At 42.7% G+C, this 21713-nt stretch overlaps 1 protein-coding gene across 2 annotated transcripts in view; it reads left to right on the top strand.

The window, feature by feature from the left end:
* Positions 1-21713, top strand: part of plce1 (phospholipase C, epsilon 1) — a 371927-nt gene that overhangs the window by 298463 nt on the left and 51751 nt on the right. For both annotated transcript variants that reach the window (XM_068002466.1, XM_068002467.1), the window contains exons 10-17: positions 1452-1634; positions 1740-1857; positions 5320-5479; positions 8233-8355; positions 8592-8728; positions 18497-18729; positions 19846-19907; positions 20456-20621. In XM_068002466.1, coding sequence (XP_067858567.1) covers positions 1452-1634; positions 1740-1857; positions 5320-5479; positions 8233-8355; positions 8592-8728; positions 18497-18729; positions 19846-19907; positions 20456-20621 — 1182 coding nt within the window. The remainder of the gene's footprint in view (positions 1-1451; positions 1635-1739; positions 1858-5319; positions 5480-8232; positions 8356-8591; positions 8729-18496; positions 18730-19845; positions 19908-20455; positions 20622-21713) is intronic.

The raw sequence follows: 21713 nt of genomic DNA on the forward strand, positions 1-21713 counted from the left end.
AACGATGTAATTAAATACAAGAGTTTACTGTTGAGAGGAGAGGATTTTCTCTTTTAAAGAAAAATGTGTTCATGTATCAATGTGAGAGATGTTAATACTGGGGAATGGAACTCTTCCCCTTTTGTTAGCATCAAACATTCCCTGGTGTAGAATAAAGCTCTCTCTACTCTGTCTCAACAAGTTGCTTCAGTGCCTTACAGCACCAGTGTAACACTTTGTCCATTCTCCGCACCAACCATCCACTGGTTTCTGAGAATCGCAATTCATGGCAGCTCGGTGCTGTCCACTAGGAACTGGATTGAGACTACCCAGACTAACTAGGCCAAGCTCTTGAGAAAGATGGTCTTTATAGTGCCAATATTTCACAAAAGAAAACATAGTCAGAGGAGACTTTCATCCCACAGTATGGGTTGGATTTGAACCCAAGTCCCAGAGGTGAAAGGCCAGTGTCTAACACACTTCCCCTGACAGGAGTTTCTGTGATGCTTCTTCCATAGTCTCAGCTGTTCACCTCTGTCATTTGATGTGTTTATAACGGGGACTAAGTGTTACAATTACGTTACCTCTTCTGAGGAGGAGCCCAATATGATGGCACTGTAATCTTCAAAGACTTGAGTAAATATCATAAATAATCTGAGCCCAGCTATACACACTATTGAAATTAACTATGTCTGTGGGCTTTTATTTTCCAGATCCAGTCATCATTTTAATTGTAAGCTCTTTTTCAAAAATAAGACTGGAGTCTCTTTTAATATATTTTAAGAAGAATATAACTATACCAGACTCAATCCCGAAAGGACAAAAGTATTATTATTATGGTTGTGTCTTCTAATCTAAATCCAACAGTTTAGCATTTACTTTTATGACAATCTTTCTGCAAATTCAGGATTGTAAATTCTACCCCTCACATCACATAGGAGCGATATCATGTGCAATTCACTTAAACATCTGTAAAATAGTAGAAGAGATAAAATTAGCTTTAACTGTTAAAAATTATACAAATGAATCCACTAAAAGATGTTGGAGATACTGTTTTGAAAATTGCTGTTCATTTGTTTCACTTAATGTGGAGTTTTACTTGAAATCAATTAAAATTTTACAATAACTGTTTCTGCCACTGGGGAAAGATGACCTGATCAGGAAAGTTAACTTTATCTCTGTGTAAGAGTGTCAGCAGAGAGTTTTAATTGAGAACAACGCCTCAACTTTCTTAGTTACTAGTGGTTAGCCTATACCTGTAGGAACCGCTAAATGTGTGAGTAACATGTTAAGATTGATAACGGGGAAGTACATGAGGGAGAAAGGAATAGAAGGATATGTTGATAGGGTGAGATAAAGTAAGTTGGGAGGAGGCTCGTGTGGACCATAAACAGCAGCATAGACCAGTTGGGCTGAATGGCCTGTAATGGTGCTGTAAGTTCTATGTAATTCTATGTAATTATTCCGTGTAGGAGGAAGGCAAGTTTGAAGGGCCAACACTGGCTCAGGTTATTGAGCTCTTCGGAGGCAGGCGATGGATCACAAGAAACACAACCACAGCGACTTTGAACAGAAACACTGAAAAATCGAGCCTACAGCGCAACAACACACTGGGAATGAGCACGGCCAAAAAGATAAAGAAATCGCTCATCAGGGTAAGAGACGCTGTCCAGAGCTTCCAATGTCTCCGCTCGGTGTGTTTCTGGCCAAGGACAGATCAAGTCTAACTGAAAAATTTACATTTTGTTCTGACTGCTCAGGGAGACAGTGGGGACATCACTGATGAGGAAATTTGCACTCGCAAGACCCGAAGCTGCAAAGAACCTCGAAGCCGGAGTGGATCTGATCCCGCAGACTTTGATGAACAAGAAGAATCAGGTAACAAATATCCACCCATAATATCTGCAGGCCTTACGGACCAGGAAATGTCCAGAGTTATTTAAAAGATCAGTGAGAAAGCAGTAGTTAATATTTTAAGAAACTCTGTAAAAATAGGGCTGTGTCTGTGATTGGAGGATAGCAAATGTTAACATAATATTCAACAAAGAAGTGGCTGCTTGTCTGGCTGTGGTAGGGTGCCTGTGATTGGCTGGCTGTGGTAGGGTGTCTGTGGTTGGCTGGCTGTGGTAGGGTGTCTGTGATTGGCTGGCTGGCTCTGGGTGAGCAGGTTGGCTAATTCAGGTCTCTCTTTCTCATTTTGCTGCTGTCTCTGCTTCAGCTGCTATTCTCTGTTTCCCCTCCTCCTCATCAGAGTCTGTATGCTCACAGATCAAGTGTCGTTCCCCTAAACCTGTGATTTTTTTTAAATTTAAAAATTGCTACTGTTACACTTTTCTCAAGACATGAATATACATAAACCACTGGGTGAAGTGCAGCAGAATCGAGAATCCCTTGCAGAATTTGAGGGGGCTTGGTGCAGAAATTGGCCCTGAAGAGGTGCAGAACTTAGGAACTCTAGAGTGTTATTGCAGAGCTGGCAGACCGAACAGCAAAATTAACTCTGTTGAATGCCTTCCTTTCCCAGGATCAGGAGAAGGCGTTCAACAGGATAGATCATGGATGTTTATGCAGGAAAAAACTTCAAAATGAACACGCTTCAAGCAAGTTTAGAAACATTTACTTTATCCCCCCATTGGGCAATAAACAAATTATCCTTCAATACAACATGCTCTTTTACAGTGCTATTTTGAATAGTAAAATTTAATTTTAGCTTTAAATTAAAATGGTTTTCGGTTTTAAACTGAAAAGATTGCGCATTGCTCCATGAGAGAACTTCTTATTAGGTGCCATTATTGATCAATTCAATGACTCGATTGATTAATTAAACTGAATTAATTAATTCTTGCAGATCTTCCAAATTAAAGTGAACAAAAAGTACAAAAGGCATTCTCTGCAATTCCTGAATGTCAAACACAAGGCCAGTTTTCTTCGAAATGTTCCTTTCATTGTGTCTTTTATTAAGAGAAAAGTAACAGTAATATTATCAAAGAGTCAATTTTGCATATTAACATATTAAACAGGGGAGGGATCAATGGTTACATTAACATATTAAACAGGGAAGAGATCAAGGTTGCATGTGAACCACATCAAATGGGGAGATTTCTTGATCTGCTCAGAGCTGAAGTGGATGCAGCTAACCATCACAGTTGTCAAGTAATTACTGTACTCGGCCTCTTACATGATACACCTGGCTATTTAATGCATTAAGCCACCATGGAATCCAGGCAGAAACCGTCTCACTGAACTGTGGCTACTGATTTGCCATGGGTTTGCTGCGTGTGGATTGCATGTCCATAGAATGGTCAAATGGCACTAATGGGAATTCAGGACTGAAGGCTCTCGCTATTATATGCATTAAGTCTAATTAGCAATCAATTACTTCCGCACAGTGCAAATTTTATTCTAATCCTTTAATCTATTTTCTGTCTCCTTAAGCTCAGACTTGGTTTTGTTCTGTTACAAATAGATCTAAGTCCATTTCCTGTGCAATATTCTGGTTATCTTGTACCTAACTCAGCTGCTCTGCTTGCCACCTCACAGTTTAAACTCTGTGCGCACTGCTCTGTTTTCCTTGTCTCCTGGGTATAGTGTTATATGGAGGGACAGATGAATGTGGAATTGGCCCCTATCAATAGGAATTAAAACTATTTTGATGAAGTCCTTTAAAAAGAAGCTGGACAAAAGACTGGCTAAATGTTGGATTAGCAGTTATGAATAATTTGTGGAACACATTGGTTCCTGTGCTGCAGCTGGTCAAGAGTGAGTAATATGGGGTTTAGTGTAGAATTGTGACGTTAGATTGTGACGTTAGATTGTGACATTTGATTGTGACATTAGATTGTGACGTTTGATTGTGACGTTAGATTGTGACGTTTGATTGCGACGTTAGATTGCGACGTTTGATTGTGACGTTAGATTGCGACGTTAGATTGTGACGTTAGATTGTGACGTTTGATTGTGACGTTTGATTGCGACGTTAGATTGTGACGTTTGATTGTGACATTTGATTGTGACATTTGATTGTGACATTAGATTGTGACGTTTGATTGTGATATTAGATTGTGATGTTAGATTGTGACATTAGATTGCGATGTTAGATTGTGACGTTTGATTGTGATATTAGATTGTGATGTTAGATTGTGACGTTAGATTGTGACGTTTGATTGTGACGTTAGATTGTGACGTTTGATTGTGATATTAGATTGTGATGTTAGATTGTGATGTTAGATTGTGACATTAGATTGTGACGTTTGATTGTGACGTTAGATTGTGATGTTAGATTGTGATGTTTGATTGCGACGTTAGATTGCGACGTTTGATTGTGACGTTAGATTGCGACGTTAGATTGTGACGTTAGATTGTGACGTTTGATTGTGACGTTTGATTGCGACGTTAGATTGTGACGTTTGATTGTGACATTTGATTGTGACATTTGATTGTGACATTAGATTGTGACGTTTGATTGTGATATTAGATTGTGATGTTAGATTGTGACATTAGATTGCGATGTTAGATGTGACGTTTGATTGTGATATTAGATTGTGATGTTAGATTGTGACGTTAGATTGTGACGTTTGATTGTGACGTTTGATTGTGACGTTTGATTGTGATATTAGATTGTGATGTTAGATTGTGATGTTAGATTGTGACATTAGATTGTGACGTTTGATTGTGACGTTAGATTGTGACGTTAGATTGTGATGTTTGATTGTGACGTTAGATTGTGACGTTTGATTGTGACGTTAGATTGTGACGTTTGATTGTGATGTTTGATTGTGACGTTTGATTGTGATGTTTGATTGTGACGTTAGATTGTGACGTTTGATTGTGACGTTAGATTGTGATGTTAGATTGTGATGTTAGATTGTGACATTAGATTGTGACGTTAGATTGTGACGTTAGATTGTGACGTTAGATTGTGACGTTTGATTGTGACGTTAGATTGTGACGTTAGATTGTGACGTTTGATTGCGACGTTAGATTGCGACGTTAGATTGTGACGTTAGATTGTGATGTTTGATTGTGACGTTAGATTGTGACGTTTGATTGTGACGTTAGATTGTGACGTTTGATTGTGACGTTTGATTGTGATGTTTGATTGTGATGTTTGATTGTGACATTAGATTGATGATCTTGGAGTCAATGTTCTTCTGTTTTCTGCTTTTAACAAAATTATTAATTTTTATTGGTTTAGAGAATTAAGAAATGCTCTCAGGTTCTCCACAATTTGTTGTTTTTTTTAATATATGACATTTGAACTTGAAGAAAATATATGATGTGAAATACAAAACAATGAATTAAGTACTACCTATTTCATTTATCCTTTCAATCCCTTTTTAGATTTGAGCATCACAATGAGTTCTCCTGGCTCCTGTACCCTCCCAATCAGAGCCCGTTCCCTCACCACCCCATGCTCCACCTCGTTAGGCCCTCCAACACCCACCCCAGCAAGGCCTGCCTCCTCTCCAGTCCTGTCAACAGTCAGCAAGGCCAAACCAGGGTAAGAGAAAATAAATGATCATTGATATTCTCACACTTTCTTGACTATTAATACAACACTTATTATAATAAGAAAGATGTGAAAAGCCAACTTTAAAAACTGCGGAGGCAGCCAAAGTAATTTAGAGCTAATGTGTCACAAAGCCTTTATTTACTTGCTAATACAATTCATTATTCACTGTGTAAGTGATACCAGGGATGAGAGGCTCTCATTATGAGGGGAGACTTGAGATATTAAGACAATTTACACTGGGGCAGCCTAGGCTAACAGAAGATTTAAACTGAGATTTTGACAATTATAAAAGGTTTTGATAGGGTGAATAGGAGAGTCAGTGATGAAACGGCAGCAATTATAGTCACTATGTGCGTCGAGAGGTTAGGAGAAATTTCTTTATGCAGAGGATGACTGAAGCATGGAATGTTTTGCCACAGGGACTAGTTAAGGCAAAGGCCATCACATCTCTTACTGGAAAAGTAAATAAACATTTGAAGCAGAAGGTGATACAGGGCTATGGGGAGAGATATGATTAATCGAATGGCTGCCTTCTGTGCTGTAATCTTCTATAGTTCAATGATTTTAGTGTCTGCCAATAGATAAGAGTTTCCATAAGATACTCATCAGCCATAAACAAAATACAAGATCATCTGTATTTAATTTTGTGCAGTTCAACAATGCTTCAGTATATTTAAGAAATAATATCTATTTGACATGTGGTAGCATGGTTATTAATAAATCCAATTTTGCTATTTTCTATTATGACATCCTTGTGTATTAGGGGTATATTATAGGTCACCATTATTATCTTAGTCAAGCTACTAGCCGCTTCAAAATAACTAAACAACTACAGTGGAACCTTCAAACAGAAGCAAAATACTGCAGATGCTGGAAAGCTGAAATAAAAAACGAAAATGCTGGAAATACTCAACAGCTCTGGAGAGAGAAACAGAGTTAATGTTTCAGGCCGATGATCTTTCATCAGATCTGGAAGAAGTCAGAGATTAAACAGTTTATAAGCAAGTTCAGTACCAGGGAAAAGTTGGGGGTGGGGGTCGGAGAGGAGTAGGAACGAAGGGAAACTGTGCTAGAGTGGGAGGGCAGGTGTGATTAAATGACAAAAAGGATGATGGTACAAGGCAAAAGGGGATGGTAATGGGACAATAAAGAAACAGAAAATGGGTCCAGTGGTGGTGTAAATGGTTACAGCAGAACCATTACCAGCACCTGCAGTCCAAGAAAATGGGAGTAGTGATTATGATCTAAAGTTGTTGAACTCAATGTTGAGGAAGGCTGTAAAGTGCCTAATCGAAAGATGAGGTGATGTTTCTTGAGCTTGCGTTGAACTTCATTGGAACAATGTGGGAGGCCGAGGACAGAGAGGTCAGAGTGGGATTGACAATTAAAATGGCAAGTGACCGGCACTGAATGGAGGTGTTCAGCAAAGCGATCACCCAATCTGCGTTTGGTCTCCCCAATGTAGAGGAGACCTCTCCCCTTTCAGCATTCTGAAGGGACTGCTCCCTCTGCAACACCCTGATCCACTCTTCCATCACCCCCAACACCCACTCCTCTCCTCCCGGCAACTTCCCATGCGAGCGCAGGAGATGCAAAACCTGCCCTTTCCCCTCCTCCTTTCCCACCGTCCAGGGCCCAAACATTTCTTCCAGGTGAAACAGTGATTTACTTGTACTTCTTCCAACTTAGTATACTGTATTCGCTGCTCACGATGCGGCCTCCTCTATAAAAGAGGTTCCTCTGCTCCACTGATCACTACAGCCCTTTTCCTGATCCTGAACCTCTTTCCCGCAGCAATCCATCCTAATTACTGCCACTGCTCTACAATCCCTTATGCCACATGGATCTCCTTACATTCTATATCTTTTATCAGCTTGAGAATAACCAAAGATTTGAAAAGAAACAGCTCGTAAGGAGAAGAGTATAAGGGAGACTCCTCTATTCCCCTCCCCGCCCCACCCCATCCAGCTGCTCAGTGCATTCCCCTCTCTTGCTACCTGGTAGCAACATAATGTGAGTGGCGAGCCACTGTCGGTTGGGTTCCCCAAGAATGCAGAGAGAGAAAAAAATCAATATTGTCCATGTGCTCACCTCCTGTTATCTGAATATAGACCAACGACCGAGAGGACTCCAGTCCCATCGTTCTGCTCTAGCAGCTTAAGAAAGGTGGGAAATGCCAAGAAGGAAACTCCTAATACAATAAGCTGTTCTAACACCAGTCTATAGTGAGGCCTGCGGGCCTTTCACTGTTGCAAAGGGAATGCTGCCATTATTTGGTTAATATCTGGTCTAAGACTTTTACAGAATAAAATTCTGTTCAGTAAATTTGTTCTGTATTGGTGGTATCACTATAGGAGAATAATGAACAGACCCGTGTGACAGATTTTTAAAATCTGTAGTTTCACAAGTGACCTTGCTGAAATGAACGTCAAAGTTTTAACAATTAGCACTTCACCAAATTCCATTCATGTACATGAAGTATTATAACGGTTATCAGTCGCAGATGAAACAGTACATTGTGAATGCGAGTTTGCAGTAGTGAATTCTTTCAGATTCTATTAAAAATGGCATTTCAGCAGTTAACTGAATGTATATTTTACACGGCCAACATGTGTTGAGGTTGACGTGCCTCATAGAGTTCAAGATAATAGGTATTTTATTCAGAGGCGGTCGCTATTCATTCCATGTTGTCCCGACTGTTTTATGTTCGTCATCTAACGCTGTTTTTGGTCTCCTTGTAGCACAAGAGGGAGTAACAGTTGGCACGGACGGGTGAAAGGAGGGCTGAAAGGATTCCAAGACTTCATGGTCTCTGACAGTAACATGAGCTTCGTTGAGTTTGTTGAACTTTTTAAATCATTCAGGTAAATATGATCACACTGTACAGCCATGACTAAAATATTCTTACCATTTCCATTTGATCACAAGGTGATTAATGCCAGTAAACATTCGCTGAAGCTGGGTAATGCTGCTTTGTGAAGAATGTCTGGTTTGAAACCAACTGTTTATAAAATGTTCTTACTTCAGTGGAGTGTTAATTCATGCTGAGTGAGTGTGTACGTAGAACCAGGACATTCACTCTTTTTGTTTGTGGAATTAGTGTACGAAGTCGGAAGGACCTGAAGGATCTTTTTGACGTTTACTCCGTGTCGTGTAACCGCTCTGGCTCCGAATCCACCCCACTGTACACGAACCTGACGATAGATGACAAGATCAGCGGGCTGCAGCCTGACCTAGGTCAGTGATCGCCAACAATGTGGCTTCCATCATTTACTTGGTGCACTTCAGGTCTGCACACTGTCCATTTTGGGATTTGTAATGTTATGAGGGGCACAACCTTCGTGGAAGAAATGTTCAGAAAATAGAGGGGTAATTTTAACCCCAAAGAACGGGTGGGTTGGGGGTGAGTGGGAGGTTAAAATAACAGCTAAACAACAAGCGGGAACACAACTCTGCTCCAACGCACCCACTTCCGGGTTTAAGGTGGGTGAGTTTGGATGTGTGCAGCTGAAACCCGGAAGTCGCGTCCCAAATTAATGCCGGCGGGCTGATCAATAATGGGGCAATATACCTGCTTGAAATACTTGAGGTGGGTAATTTTTTGTTGATTCTGAACCTGAAACAAATTTAACTTCACCTGCACAGGGTTTCCCATGGCTACTGAATCTCGCCATTAAAACGGAGGCGAGATGCAGCCGAAGTTGATTTGACCCTTTAAACCCATGATGTCTCTGCGCCACCCCCACCCACCCCCACCCCATCTCAGACTTACCTGGCATCCGCTCCCTGGCTGCTTTCCCTCCCAACAGGCAGCCAGCCTGTTAATCTGGCTGGCTGTCGTGCGGGAAACCCAGAAGCAATAACAATGAGTTAAATTCCACATCGTGGCATCACTTGCACCTGACATTGTTATTATAAAAATGATGCAGGTCTCTTCTGGCTCCTTCCCTTCTTAAACAATATATAAGATTTGCCAAATGCTATTTCTCCAAAGGGAATGGCTCTGCATTGTTTATACACTAGGATCCGGTTATAATGCTGTCATTGGGAATCAGAAAAAAAAAGTTTCACTGTTCAACTTCTGGGAGTTTGGCCCGACTATTTTATTCATTTCTAACTAATAAGTTAAGCTCTCTTCTTGGTGCAGTGGGTAAGTGCTGCATGCAGTACACTAGTGAGCTGAGGTCTGAGCCCTGGTCCGTGCTGCATTAGCTGATCTCACTAGGGGCAGCAGTTGGCGTCAGCACCTCTGGACTTGTGAGCGTGAAAATCAGTCAGCGTTCCCACTTTTCATAACTATCTAATGACCCCCAAATGAAAGGGGTGTGTGTGTGTGTGTGTGTAGACATTAGAATCAGTAACCCCGAAAATCTGCAGACATTGGAGGTTCGAGGCGGGGGGATCTCGGCCTTCACACAGAGACGTGCTGCCCCATTGATATTTGGGGTGATAGAATCATACAGCAGAGAATGAGGCCATTCAACCGATCGTGCCTGTTGCCTGAAAGAGATACCACTTAGTTCTTTTCCCCGTCCTTTCTCCATGCCCTTTTGTTTTTCCAAATATTTAACCTTTTTAAAAGCTGTTGTGGTTTCTGCTTCCACCATTGTTCCTGATAGGGTATTCTGATGTCTTAACAATCCTCTGCATAAAAGTGTTCCATTAACAGATCCCTTTATTATTTAGCAGGAGAGATACATACAGAGAGAGAGAGAGGAGAGATACATACAGAGAGAGAGAGGAGAGATACATACAGAGAGAGAGAGGAGAGATACATACAGAGAGAGAGAGGAGAGATACATACAGAGAGAGAGAGAGGAGAGATACATATAGAGAGAGAGAGAGGAGAGATACATATAGAGAGAGAGAGAGGAGAGATACATACAGAGAGAGAGAGAGGAGAGATACATACAGAGAGAGAGAGAGGAGAGATACATATAGAGAGAGAGAGAGGAGAGATACATATAGAGAGAGAGAGAGGAGAGATACATATAGAGAGAGAGAGAGGAGAGATACATACAGAGAGAGAGAGAGGAGAGATACATACAGAGAGAGAGAGGAGAGATACATACAGAGAGAGAGAGAGGAGAGATACATACAGAGAGAGAGAGGAGAGATACATACAGAGAGAGAGAGAGGAGAGATACATACAGAGCGAGAGAGGAGAGATACATATAGAGAGAGAGAGAGGAGAGATACAAAGAGAGAGAGAGGAGAGATACATACAGAGAGAGAGAGAGAGGAGAGATACATATAGAGAGAGAGAGGAGAGATACATACAGAGAGAGAGAGGAGAGATACATACAGAGAGAGAGAGAGGAGAGATACATACAGAGAGAGAGAGGAGAGATACATACAGAGAGAGAGAGGAGAGATACATACAGAGAGAGAGAGGAGAGATACATACAGAGAGAGAGAGAGGAGAGATACATATAGAGAGAGAGAGAGGAGAGATACATACAGAGAGAGAGAGAGGAGAGATACATATAGAGAGAGAGAGAGGAGAGATACATACAGAGAGAGAGAGAGGAGAGATACATACAGAGAGAGAGAGAGGAGAGATACATATAGAGAGAGAGAGAGGAGAGATACGTACAGAGAGAGAGAGAGGAGAGATACATATAGAGAGAGAGAGAGGAGAGATACATATAGAGAGAGAGAGAGGAGAGATACATACAGAGAGAGAGAGAGGAGAGATACATACAGAGAGAGAGAGGAGAGATACATACAGAGAGAGAGAGAGGAGAGATACATACAGAGAGAGAGAGGAGAGATACATACAGAGAGAGAGAGAGGAGAGATACATACAGAGCGAGAGAGGAGAGATACATATAGAGAGAGAGAGAGGAGAGATACAAAGAGAGAGAGAGGAGAGATACATACAGAGAGAGAGAGAGAGGAGAGATACATATAGAGAGAGAGAGGAGAGATACATACAGAGAGAGAGAGGAGAGATACATACAGAGAGAGAGAGAGGAGAGATACATACAGAGAGAGAGAGGAGAGATACATACAGAGAGAGAGAGAGGAGAGATACATATAGAGAGAGAGAGAGGAGAGATACATATAGAGAGAGAGAGAGGAGAGATACATACAGAGAGAGAGAGAGGAGAGATACATACAGAGAGAGAGAGAGGAGAGATACATGTAGAGAGAGAGAGAGGAGAGATACATATAGAGAGAGAGAGAGGAGAGATACATATAGAGAGAGAGAGAGGAGAGATACATACAGAGAGAGAGAGAGGAGAGATACATACAGAGAGAGAGAGGAGAGATACATACAGAGAGAGAGAGAGGAGAGATACATACAGAGAGAGAGAGGAGAGATACATACAGAGAGAGAGAGAGGAGAGATACATACAGAGCGAGAGAGGAGAGATACATATAGAGAGAGAGAGAGGAGAGATACAAAGAGAGAGAGAGGAGAGATACATACAGAGAGAGAGAGAGAGGAGAGATACATATAGAGAGAGAGAGGAGAGATACATACAGAGAGAGAGAGAGGAGAGATACATACAGAGAGAGAGAGAGGAGAGATACATACAGAGAGAGAGAGGAGAGATACATACAGAGAGAGAGAGGAGAGATACATACAGAGAGAGAGAGGAGAGATACATACAGAGAGAGAGAGAGGAGAGATACATATAGAGAGAGAGAGAGGAGAGATACATACAGAGAGAGAGAGAGGAGAGATACATATAGAGAGAGAGAGAGGAGAGATACATACAGAGAGAGAGAGAGGAGAGATACATATAGAGAGAGAGAGAGGAGAGATACATATAGAGAGAGAGAGAGGAGAGATACATACAGAGAGAGAGAGAGGAGAGATACATATAGAGAGAGAGAGAGGAGAGATACATATAGAGAGAGAGAGAGGAGAGATACATACAGAGAGAGAGAGAGGAGAGATACATACAGAGAGAGAGAGGAGAGATACATACAGAGAGAGAGAGAGGAGAGATACATACAGAGAGAGAGAGGAGAGATACATATAGAGAGAGAGAGAGGAGAGATACAAAGAGAGAGAGAGGAGAGATACATACAGAGAGAGAGAGAGAGGAGAGATACATATAGAGAGAGAGAGGAGAGATACATACAGAGAGAGAGAGGAGAGATACATACAGAGAGAGAGAGAGGAGAGATACATACAGAGAGAGAGAGGAGAGATACATACAGAGAGAGAGAGAGGAGAGATACATACAGAGAGAGAGAGGAGAGATACATACAGAGAGAGAGAGGAGAGATACATACAGAGAGAGAGAGGAGAGATACATACAGAGAGAGAGAGGAGAGATACATATAGAGAGAGGGAGAGGAGAGATACATACAGAGAGAGAGAGAGGAGAGATACATATAGAGAGAGAGAGAGGAGAGATACATACAGAGAGAGAGAGAGGAGAGATACATACAGAGAGAGAGGAGAGATACATACAGAGAGAGAGAGAGGAGAGATACATACAGAGAGAGAGAGAGGAGAGATACATACAGAGAGAGAGAGGAGAGATACATACAGAGCGAGAGAGGAGAGATACATATAGAGAGAGAGAGAGGAGAGATACAAAGAGAGAGAGAGGAGAGATACATACAGAGAGAGAGGAGAGATACATACAGAGAGAGAGAGAGAGGAGAGATACATATAGAGAGAGAGAGGAGAGATACATACAGAGAGAGAGAGGAGAGATACATACAGAGAGAGAGAGAGGAGAGATACATACAGAGAGAGAGAGGAGAGATACATACAGAGAGAGAGAGGAGAGATACATACAGAGAGAGAGAGGAGAGATACATACAGAGAGAGAGAGGAGAGATACATATAGAGAGAGGGAGAGGAGAGATACATACAGAGAGAGAGAGAGGAGAGATACATATAGAGAGAGAGAGAGGAGAGATACATACAGAGAGAGAGAGAGGAGAGATACATACAGAGAGAGAGAGGAGAGATACATACAGAGCGAGAGAGGAGAGATACATATAGAGAGAGAGAGAGGAGAGATACAAAGAGAGAGAGAGGAGAGATACATACAGAGAGAGAGGAGAGATACATACAGAGAGAGAGAGAGAGGAGAGATACATATAGAGAGAGAGAGGAGAGATACATACAGAGAGAGAGAGGAGAGATACATACAGAGAGAGAGAGAGGAGAGATACATACAGAGAGAGAGAGGAGAGATACATATAGAGAGAAAGAGGAGAGATACATACAGAGAGAGAGAGAGGAGAGATACATACAGAGAGAGAGAGGAGAGATACATACAGAGAGAGAGAGAGGAGAGATACATACAGAGAGAGAGAGGAGAGATACATATAGAGAGAGAGAGAGGAGAGATACATACAGAGAGAGAGAGAGGAGAGATACATACAGAGAGAGAGAGGAGAGATACATACAGAGAGAGAGAGGAGAGATACATACAGAGAGAGAGAGAGGAGAGATACATACAGAGAGAGAGAGAGGAGAGATACATACAGAGCGAGAGAGGAGAGATACATATAGAGAGAGAGAGGAGAGATACATACAGAGCGAGAGAGGAGAGATACATACAGAGAGAGAGAGAGGAGAGATACATATAGAGAGAGAGAGAGGAGAGATACATACAGAGAGAGAGAGGAGAGATACATACAGAGAGAGAGAGAGGAGAGATACATATAGAGAGAGAGAGGAGAGATACATACAGAGAGAGAGAGAGGAGAGATACATATAGAGAGAGAGAGGAGAGATACATACAGAGAGAGAGAGAGAGGAGAGATACATACAGAGAGAGAGAGGAGAGATACATACAGAGAGAGAGAGAGGAGAGATACATACAGAGAGAGAGAGGAGAGATACATACAGAGAGAGAGAGAGGAGAGATACATACAGAGAGAGAGAGGAGAGATACATACAGAGAGAGAGAGGAGAGATACATACAGAGAGAGAGAGAGGAGAGATACATACAGAGAGAGAGAGGAGAGATACATACAGAGCGAGAGAGGAGAGATACATATAGAGAGAGAGAGGAGAGATACATACAGAGCGAGAGAGGAGAGATACATACAGAGAGAGAGAGAGGAGAGATACATATAGAGAGAGAGAGAGGAGAGATACATACAGAGAGAGAGAGGAGAGATACATACAGAGAGAGAGAGAGGAGAGATACATATATATAGAGAGAGAGGAGAGATACATACAGAGAGAGAGAGGAGAGATACATACAGAGAGAGAGAGAGGAGAGATACATACAGAGAGACAGAGGAGAGATACATACAGAGAGAGAGAGAGGAGAGATACATACAGAGAGAGAGAGAGGAGAGATACATACAGAGAGAGAGAGAGGAGAGATACATACAGAGAGAGAGAGAGGAGAGATACATACAGAGAGAAAGAGGAGAGATACATACAGAGCGAGAGAGGAGAGATACATACAGAGCGAGAGAGGAGAGATACATATAGAGAGAGAGAGGAGAGATACATACAGAGCGAGAGAGGAGAGATACATATAGAGAGAGAGAGGAGAGATACATACAGAGAGAGAGAGAGGAGAGATACATACAGAGAGAGAGAGAGGAGAGATACATACAGAGAGAGAGAGAGGAGAGATACATACAGAGAGAGAGAGAGGAGAGATACATACAGAGAGAGAGAGAGGAGAGATACATACAGAGAGAGAGAGAGAGAGTAGAGATACATACAGAGAGAGAGAGAGGAGAGATACATACAGAGAGAGAGAGGAGAGATACATACAGAGAGAGAGAGAGGAGAGATACATACAGAGAGAGAGAGGAGAGATACATACAGAGAGAGAGAGGAGAGATACATATAGAGAGAGAGAGGAGAGATACATACAGAGAGAGAGAGGAGAGATACATACAGAGAGAGAGAGAGGAGAGATACATACAGAGAGAGAGAGAGGAGAGATACATACAGAGAGAGAGGAGAGATACATACAGAGAGAGAGAGGAGAGATACATACAGAGAGCGAAAGATACATACAGAGAGAGAGAGATACATACAGAGAGAGGAGAGATACAGAGAGAGAGGAGAGATATATACAGAGAGAGAGAGGAGAGATATATACAGAGAGAGAGAGGAGAGATATATACAGAGAGAGAGAGAGGAGAGATATATACAGAGAGAGAGAGAGGAGAGATATATACAGAGAGAGAGAGGAGAGATATATACTGAGAGAGAGAGGAGAGATACATACAAAAGAGGGCACTTTTGTTTGTTTTTGTTTGATGACACTGGGGCAACCTGGTGTCTCCTTGTGGTTTTATTAGAAAAAGCAGAGAGAGAGGAGGAGCAGGAGAGACAGATATAGAGAGAGGAGGAGCAGGAGAGACAGATAGATAGAGAGGGAGGGAGAGAGATGGGGAGCCGGAGAGACAGGTAGAGAGAGAGAGGGGAGGAGCAGGAGAGACAGATATAGAGAGAGAGGAGGAGCAGGAGAGACAGATAGAGAGAGAGAGGAGGAGCAGGAGACAGATATAGAGAGAGGAGGAGCAGGAGAGACAGAGAGAGCGAGGAGGAGCAGGAGAGACAGATAGAGAGAGAGGAGGAGCAGGAGAGACAGATAGAGAAGAGAGGAGGAGCAGGAGAGACAGATAGAGAAGAGAGGAGGAGCAGGAGAGACAGATAGGGAGAGAGAGGAGGAGCAGGAGAGAGAGAGAAAGGAGGAGGAGCAGGAGAGACAGATAGAGAGAGAGAGAGGAGGATCAGGAGAGACAGATAGAGAGAGAGAGGGGGAGCAGGAGAGACAGATAAAGAGAGAGGAGGAGCAGGAGGGACAGATATAGAGAGAGGAGGAGCAGGAGAGACAGATAGATAGAGAGGGAGGGAGAGAGATGGGGAGCCGGAGAGACAGGTAGAGAGAGAGAGGGGAGGAGCAGGAGAGACAGATATAGAGAGAGAGGAGGAGCAGGAGAGACAGATAGAGAGAGAGAGGGGGAGCAGGAGAGACAGATAAAGAGAGAGGAGGAGCAGGAGAGACAGATATAGAGAGAGGAGGAGCAGGAGAGACAGATATAGAGAGAGGAGGAGCAGGAGAGACGGATATAGAGAGAGGAGGAGCAGGAGAGACAGATATAGAGAGAGGAGGAGCAGGAGAGACAGATATAGAGAGAGGAGGAGCAGGAGAGACAGAAATGGAGAGAGGAGGAGCGAGAGACAGATATAGAGAGAGGAGGAGCAGGAGAGACAGATATATAGGGAGAGGTGGAGCAGGAGAGACAGATATAGAGAGAGAGGAGGAGCAGGAGAGACAGATATATAGGGAGAGGAGGAGCAGGAGAGACAGATATAGAGAGAGAGGAGGAGCAGGAGAGACAGATATAGCGAGAGGAGGAGCAGGAGAAACAGAAATGGAGAGAGGAGGAGCAGGAGAGACAGAAATGGAGAGAGGAGGAGCAGGAGATACAGATAGAGAGAGGAGGAGCAGGAGAGACAGAAAGATAGAGAGGAGGAGCAGAAGAGACAGAAATGGAGAGAGGAGGAGCAGGAGAGACAGAAATGGAGAGAGGAGGAGCAGGAGAGACAGATATATAGAGAGAGGAGGAGCAGGAGAGACAGATATAGAGAGAGGAGGAGCAGGAGAGACAGATATAGAGAGAGGAGGAGCAGGAGAGACAGAAATGGAGAGAGGAGGAGCGAGAGACAGATATAGAGAGAGGAGGAGCAGGAGAGACAGATATATAGGGAGAGGTGGAGCAGGAGAGACAGATATAGAGAGAGAGGAGGAGCAGGAGAGACAGATATAGAGAGAGGAGGAGCAGGAGAGACAGATATCGAGAGAGGAGGAGCAGGAGAGACAGATATAGAGAGAGGAGGAGCAGGAGAGACAGATATAGAGAGAGGAGGAGCAGGAGAGACAGATATATAGGGAGAGGAGGAGCAGGAGAGACAGATATAGAGAGAGAGGTGGAGCGGGAGAGACAGATATAGAGAGAGGAGGAGCAGGAGAGACAGATATAGAGAGAGAGGAGGAGCAGGAGAGACAGATATCGAGAGAGGAGGAGCAGGAGAGACAGATATAGAGAGAGGAGGAGCAGGAGAGACAGATATAGAGAGAGAGGAGGAGCAGGAGAGACAGATATCGAGAGAGGAGGAGCAGGAGAGACAGAAATGGAGAGAGGAGGAGCAGGAGAGACAGATAAAGAGAGAGGAGTAGCAGGAGAGACAGATAGAGAGAGAGAGGTGGAGCAGAAGAGACAGATAGAGAGGAGGAGCAGGAGAGACAGGTAGAGAGAGAGGAGGAGCAGGAGAGACAGAAATGGAGAGAGGAGGAGAGGAGAGACAGATATAGAGAGAGAGGAGGAGCAGGAGAGACAGATGTTGAGAGAGGAGGAGCAGGAGAGAGAGATGTGGAGAGAGGAGGAGCAGGAGAGACAGATATATAGAGAGAGGAGGAGGAGCAGGAGACAGATATAGAGAGAGGAGGAGCAGGAGAGACAGATATGTAGAGAGGGGGAGCAGGAGAGACAGATAGAGAGAAAGAGAAATGGACACACAAAAGACTCAATAATTGACACAGAAATAAATAAATATTGAGCTTCCGACTGATTTAAGAGTAGAAAGTACCACTGGTAATTTTTTAATATGAACACTTAACCAAGTTGTACCTAATATTTCTCTCTCTGGTATTTAACAGAGGTTTTCATCTATTTGTTTTAGAAGAGATAACACTTCTGTTAACATAACAGAAAGAGGAATTTGGTACGAGCAGGTTACGTGTTCATTTAATAACATTACTTCCAGTAATTATTCTTTTCTTCTTATTTTAAACCCACTTCATTTTCAACTAAGATCGATCTCCTTCTCAGTCACTGAAGGAACATTACAAATAATAATATTGATAAAATTAATTAATTAATGATATTTTGAAGCAGGTCACAAAACTCTTAACAAGAATTGATTAGTGTCGAGTTCCTTAACTAAAAACCAATTTATACAATATTTTTAGCAGTTGACATTGAAATATAACATTTGTGGTTATTAATAATAAGGAATAATAAACTTTACTCTTGTTTGTCCAGACCTTTTGACAAGGAATGTATCTGACCTTGGTTTGTTTATAAAGAGTCGACAGCAAATATCAGACAATCAGAGACAGATTTCAGATTACATCGCTGCTACCAGTATAGTGACCAATCGAGTGGAAATTGCCTCTCTGGGAGAATGTGGACTGGGAATTCAGCAATTGAATGACTTCCTGGTCAACTGTCAAGGAGAGAACCACACTTACGATGAAATCCTCAGCATCATCCAGGTTTGAGAGATTTATTGTTCTAAAGATAGCTCAGCACTGTATGTAAAATGGGAGTGCACAACTGAACTGGATATTCGCCCCATTTTAAGTAGTGTCGGATTGATACTGTATGGGTGTGATGTGTGTAATGTAAATGTAAACACACTAATTACTGCACTAACTATTGTTATCCTCCTGTCGAGGTTTAAATTACTCTATGTTAGTCTCCTGATGGGTGATGTGTACCTCTTTATGTACTTCCCCCCATTAAGAGGTCGGACAGTTACAGGACTAGTGAATGGAAATAATTCTTCACTTTGCATTCAGTGGCAGCACTGGATACTTGAAGTGTAATGGAACTCTCCAGAATTACCCTCACCGTGCAGTCAAGGTAACAGCAGAAGAGCATCTACTATTGCATCAGTGAATCTTTCCCATTTTTCATCCGGTCGATCGTTACAGCTGATCACATTGAGATCGCCAGGTTAACGTTAATTGTGCTGAATCTGGCGATAGTTTTGTTCTGTAGATTTATGCCTCAGGAAACTGGGTAAAATATGCTGACTTATTTTACATGGGACTCTCAATAGTAGACGGACAGACAGAGAAGATACTTTCACCCTGTCAGCCTGAGCCAGATCCCACAAGAAAGAGGGCAGTGTGCTGGGGTTGTCTAAACTGCCACCCGTGGCCTACTTGCTGCCCCTGAACCCTGACGATCAGGCCCTCGAAGCCCAGACAGCTCAATCTTGTTTTACGCATTTTTCTCATTCATTGGTGCGTCCTGTTTAGGATTTAGTAGGTCTGAAGATTTGAAAAGGGCTGCTTTTAGCACTGTTGCCTCATAAATCTTAAATCAGAACAACGAGATCTATTGGTGAGAAATATGGTAACTAACAAGAACATTTATATGTGGCCCTTAAAGCTCCATCAATGCAGCTCGCAGACAAAAAGCTTGGACAACCCATTGCAATACCCAGTGCCTATGGTAGTCATTTGTTTGAAATGATAAAATTAAACATTATTTTATGTGCATTTATGCTGAAAACTGCTATGTATTAACTTGATGTAATTCTTCATATCAAATAAACTGTATTTCGCATTTTGTTGAGAAATAATATATTCATTCCCTCCCAGAAATTTGAGCCATCAGTCAACATGCGTCAACAGGGACTGATGTCGTTTGAGGGCTTTGCAAGGTAATGCTTGGTTTTGTTAAACTGCTGATTTATTTGAATTGTGAAGCATCAAGCCCATAGACTCTTGGTCCCGTCCTTTAGCTGATTTCATCCATGTGCACCACCCAGTGTTTTATTGGTGTTTACCAGACATGTTTTCACCCATTGTCAATAAATGGATGGAACATCTAGCCCTGGTCAAAATGTACTAGAAAATTACCACATCGACTACCACCAAACACCTTCCCTTTCAGATTCCAGGACATCACCACCCCCCACCCTGTGACCGGCAGCATTTTGGCACAGGATGATGCCAACTAAAAATTCATGTGGAGGATTTGCCCAATGTTCATTGCTCTTTCTTTAGAACAGAGAATGATGCATGAAGTAGAAGGGGGCTGGGTGGAATGTAATGGAGAACGAGAAATATGGGGAATGGTAACACCTATACATACTTTATAACATTAGTGATAGCCGGAAACAATTTAGTTTGTTTATATAGAAGGTGCACTGTAATTTTTACATACTGGGTTTTATATATGTATCTTTTATAAAACACTATAATTCAGGTTTCTAATGGACAAGGAGAATGTTGCTTCAAAGAACGATGAATCCCAAGTTAATGTTGAAGATTTGCAGTATCCACTTTCATATTATTATATTGAATCCTCTCATAACACATACCTCACTGGGCACCAACTTAAAGGAGAGTCTTCAGTGGAACTTTACAGCCAGGTATCAGATTTTTAATATCTGGAACTTTATCTGTTTACCTTTTTTCAGTTTTTTTTCTGTGTCTCTCTGGCTGTCTGTCTCTATCTCTGTCTCGCGCTGTGTCTCTCTCTGTCTCTTTGTCTCTCTGTCTCTATCTGTCTCTCTCTGTGTTTCTTTCCTGTGTCTCTCTCTCTCTGTATCTCTTTCTCTATCTCTTTGTCACTTTCTCTGTCTCACTCTCTTTCTCGCCTTTTCTCTCTTGCTCTTTCTCGCCCTTTCTCTCTCTCTCGCCCTTTCTTTCTCTCACCCTTTCACTTTTACCCTATCTCTCTCTCGCCCTATCACTCTCTCTCTCTCGCCCTATCTCTCTCTCTCTCTCGCCCTATCTCTCTCTCTCTCTCGCCCTATCTCTCTCTCTCTCTCTCGCCCCATCTCTCTCCCTCTCGTGCTATCTCTCTCTCGTCCTATCTCTCTCTCGTCCTATCTCTCTCTCTTGCCCTATCTCTCTCTTTCACCCAATCCCTCGCTCCCTCTCTCGCCCGATCTCTCTCTCTCGCGTCCTATCTCTCTCTCTCGCCCTATCTCTCTCTCTCGCCCTATCTCTCTCTCTCTCGCCCTATCTCTCTCTCTCGCCCTATCTCTCTCTCTCTCGCCCTATCTCTCTCTCTCTCGCCCTCTCTCGCCCGATCTCTCCCTCTCTCGCCCGATCTCTCTCTCTCTCGCCCTATCTCTCTCCCTCTCGCCCTATGTCTCTCTCTCTCTCGCCCTATCTCTCTCTCTCTCTCTCGCCCTATCTCTTTCTCTCTCTCGCCCTATCTCTCTCTCTCTCTCTCTCGCCCTATCTCTCTCTCTCTCTCCCTATCTCTCTCTCTCTCGCCCTATCTCTCTCTCTCTCACCCTATCTCTCTCCCTCTCTCGCCCTATTTCTCTCTCTCTCGCCCTATTTCTCTCTCTCTCGCCCTATCTCTCTCTCTCTCTCTCTCTCGCCCTAATTCTCTCTCTCGCCCTATCTCTCTCTCGCCCTATCTCTCTCTCTTGCCCTATCTCTCTCTCTCTCGCCCTATCTCTCTCTCGCCCTATTTCTCTCTCTCTCGCCCTATCTCTCTCTCTCTC

Source organism: Heptranchias perlo, chromosome 21 (genome assembly GCF_035084215.1).
Source record: "Heptranchias perlo isolate sHepPer1 chromosome 21, sHepPer1.hap1, whole genome shotgun sequence".
In the NCBI taxonomy this organism is placed as follows: Eukaryota; Metazoa; Chordata; class Chondrichthyes; order Hexanchiformes; family Hexanchidae; genus Heptranchias; species Heptranchias perlo.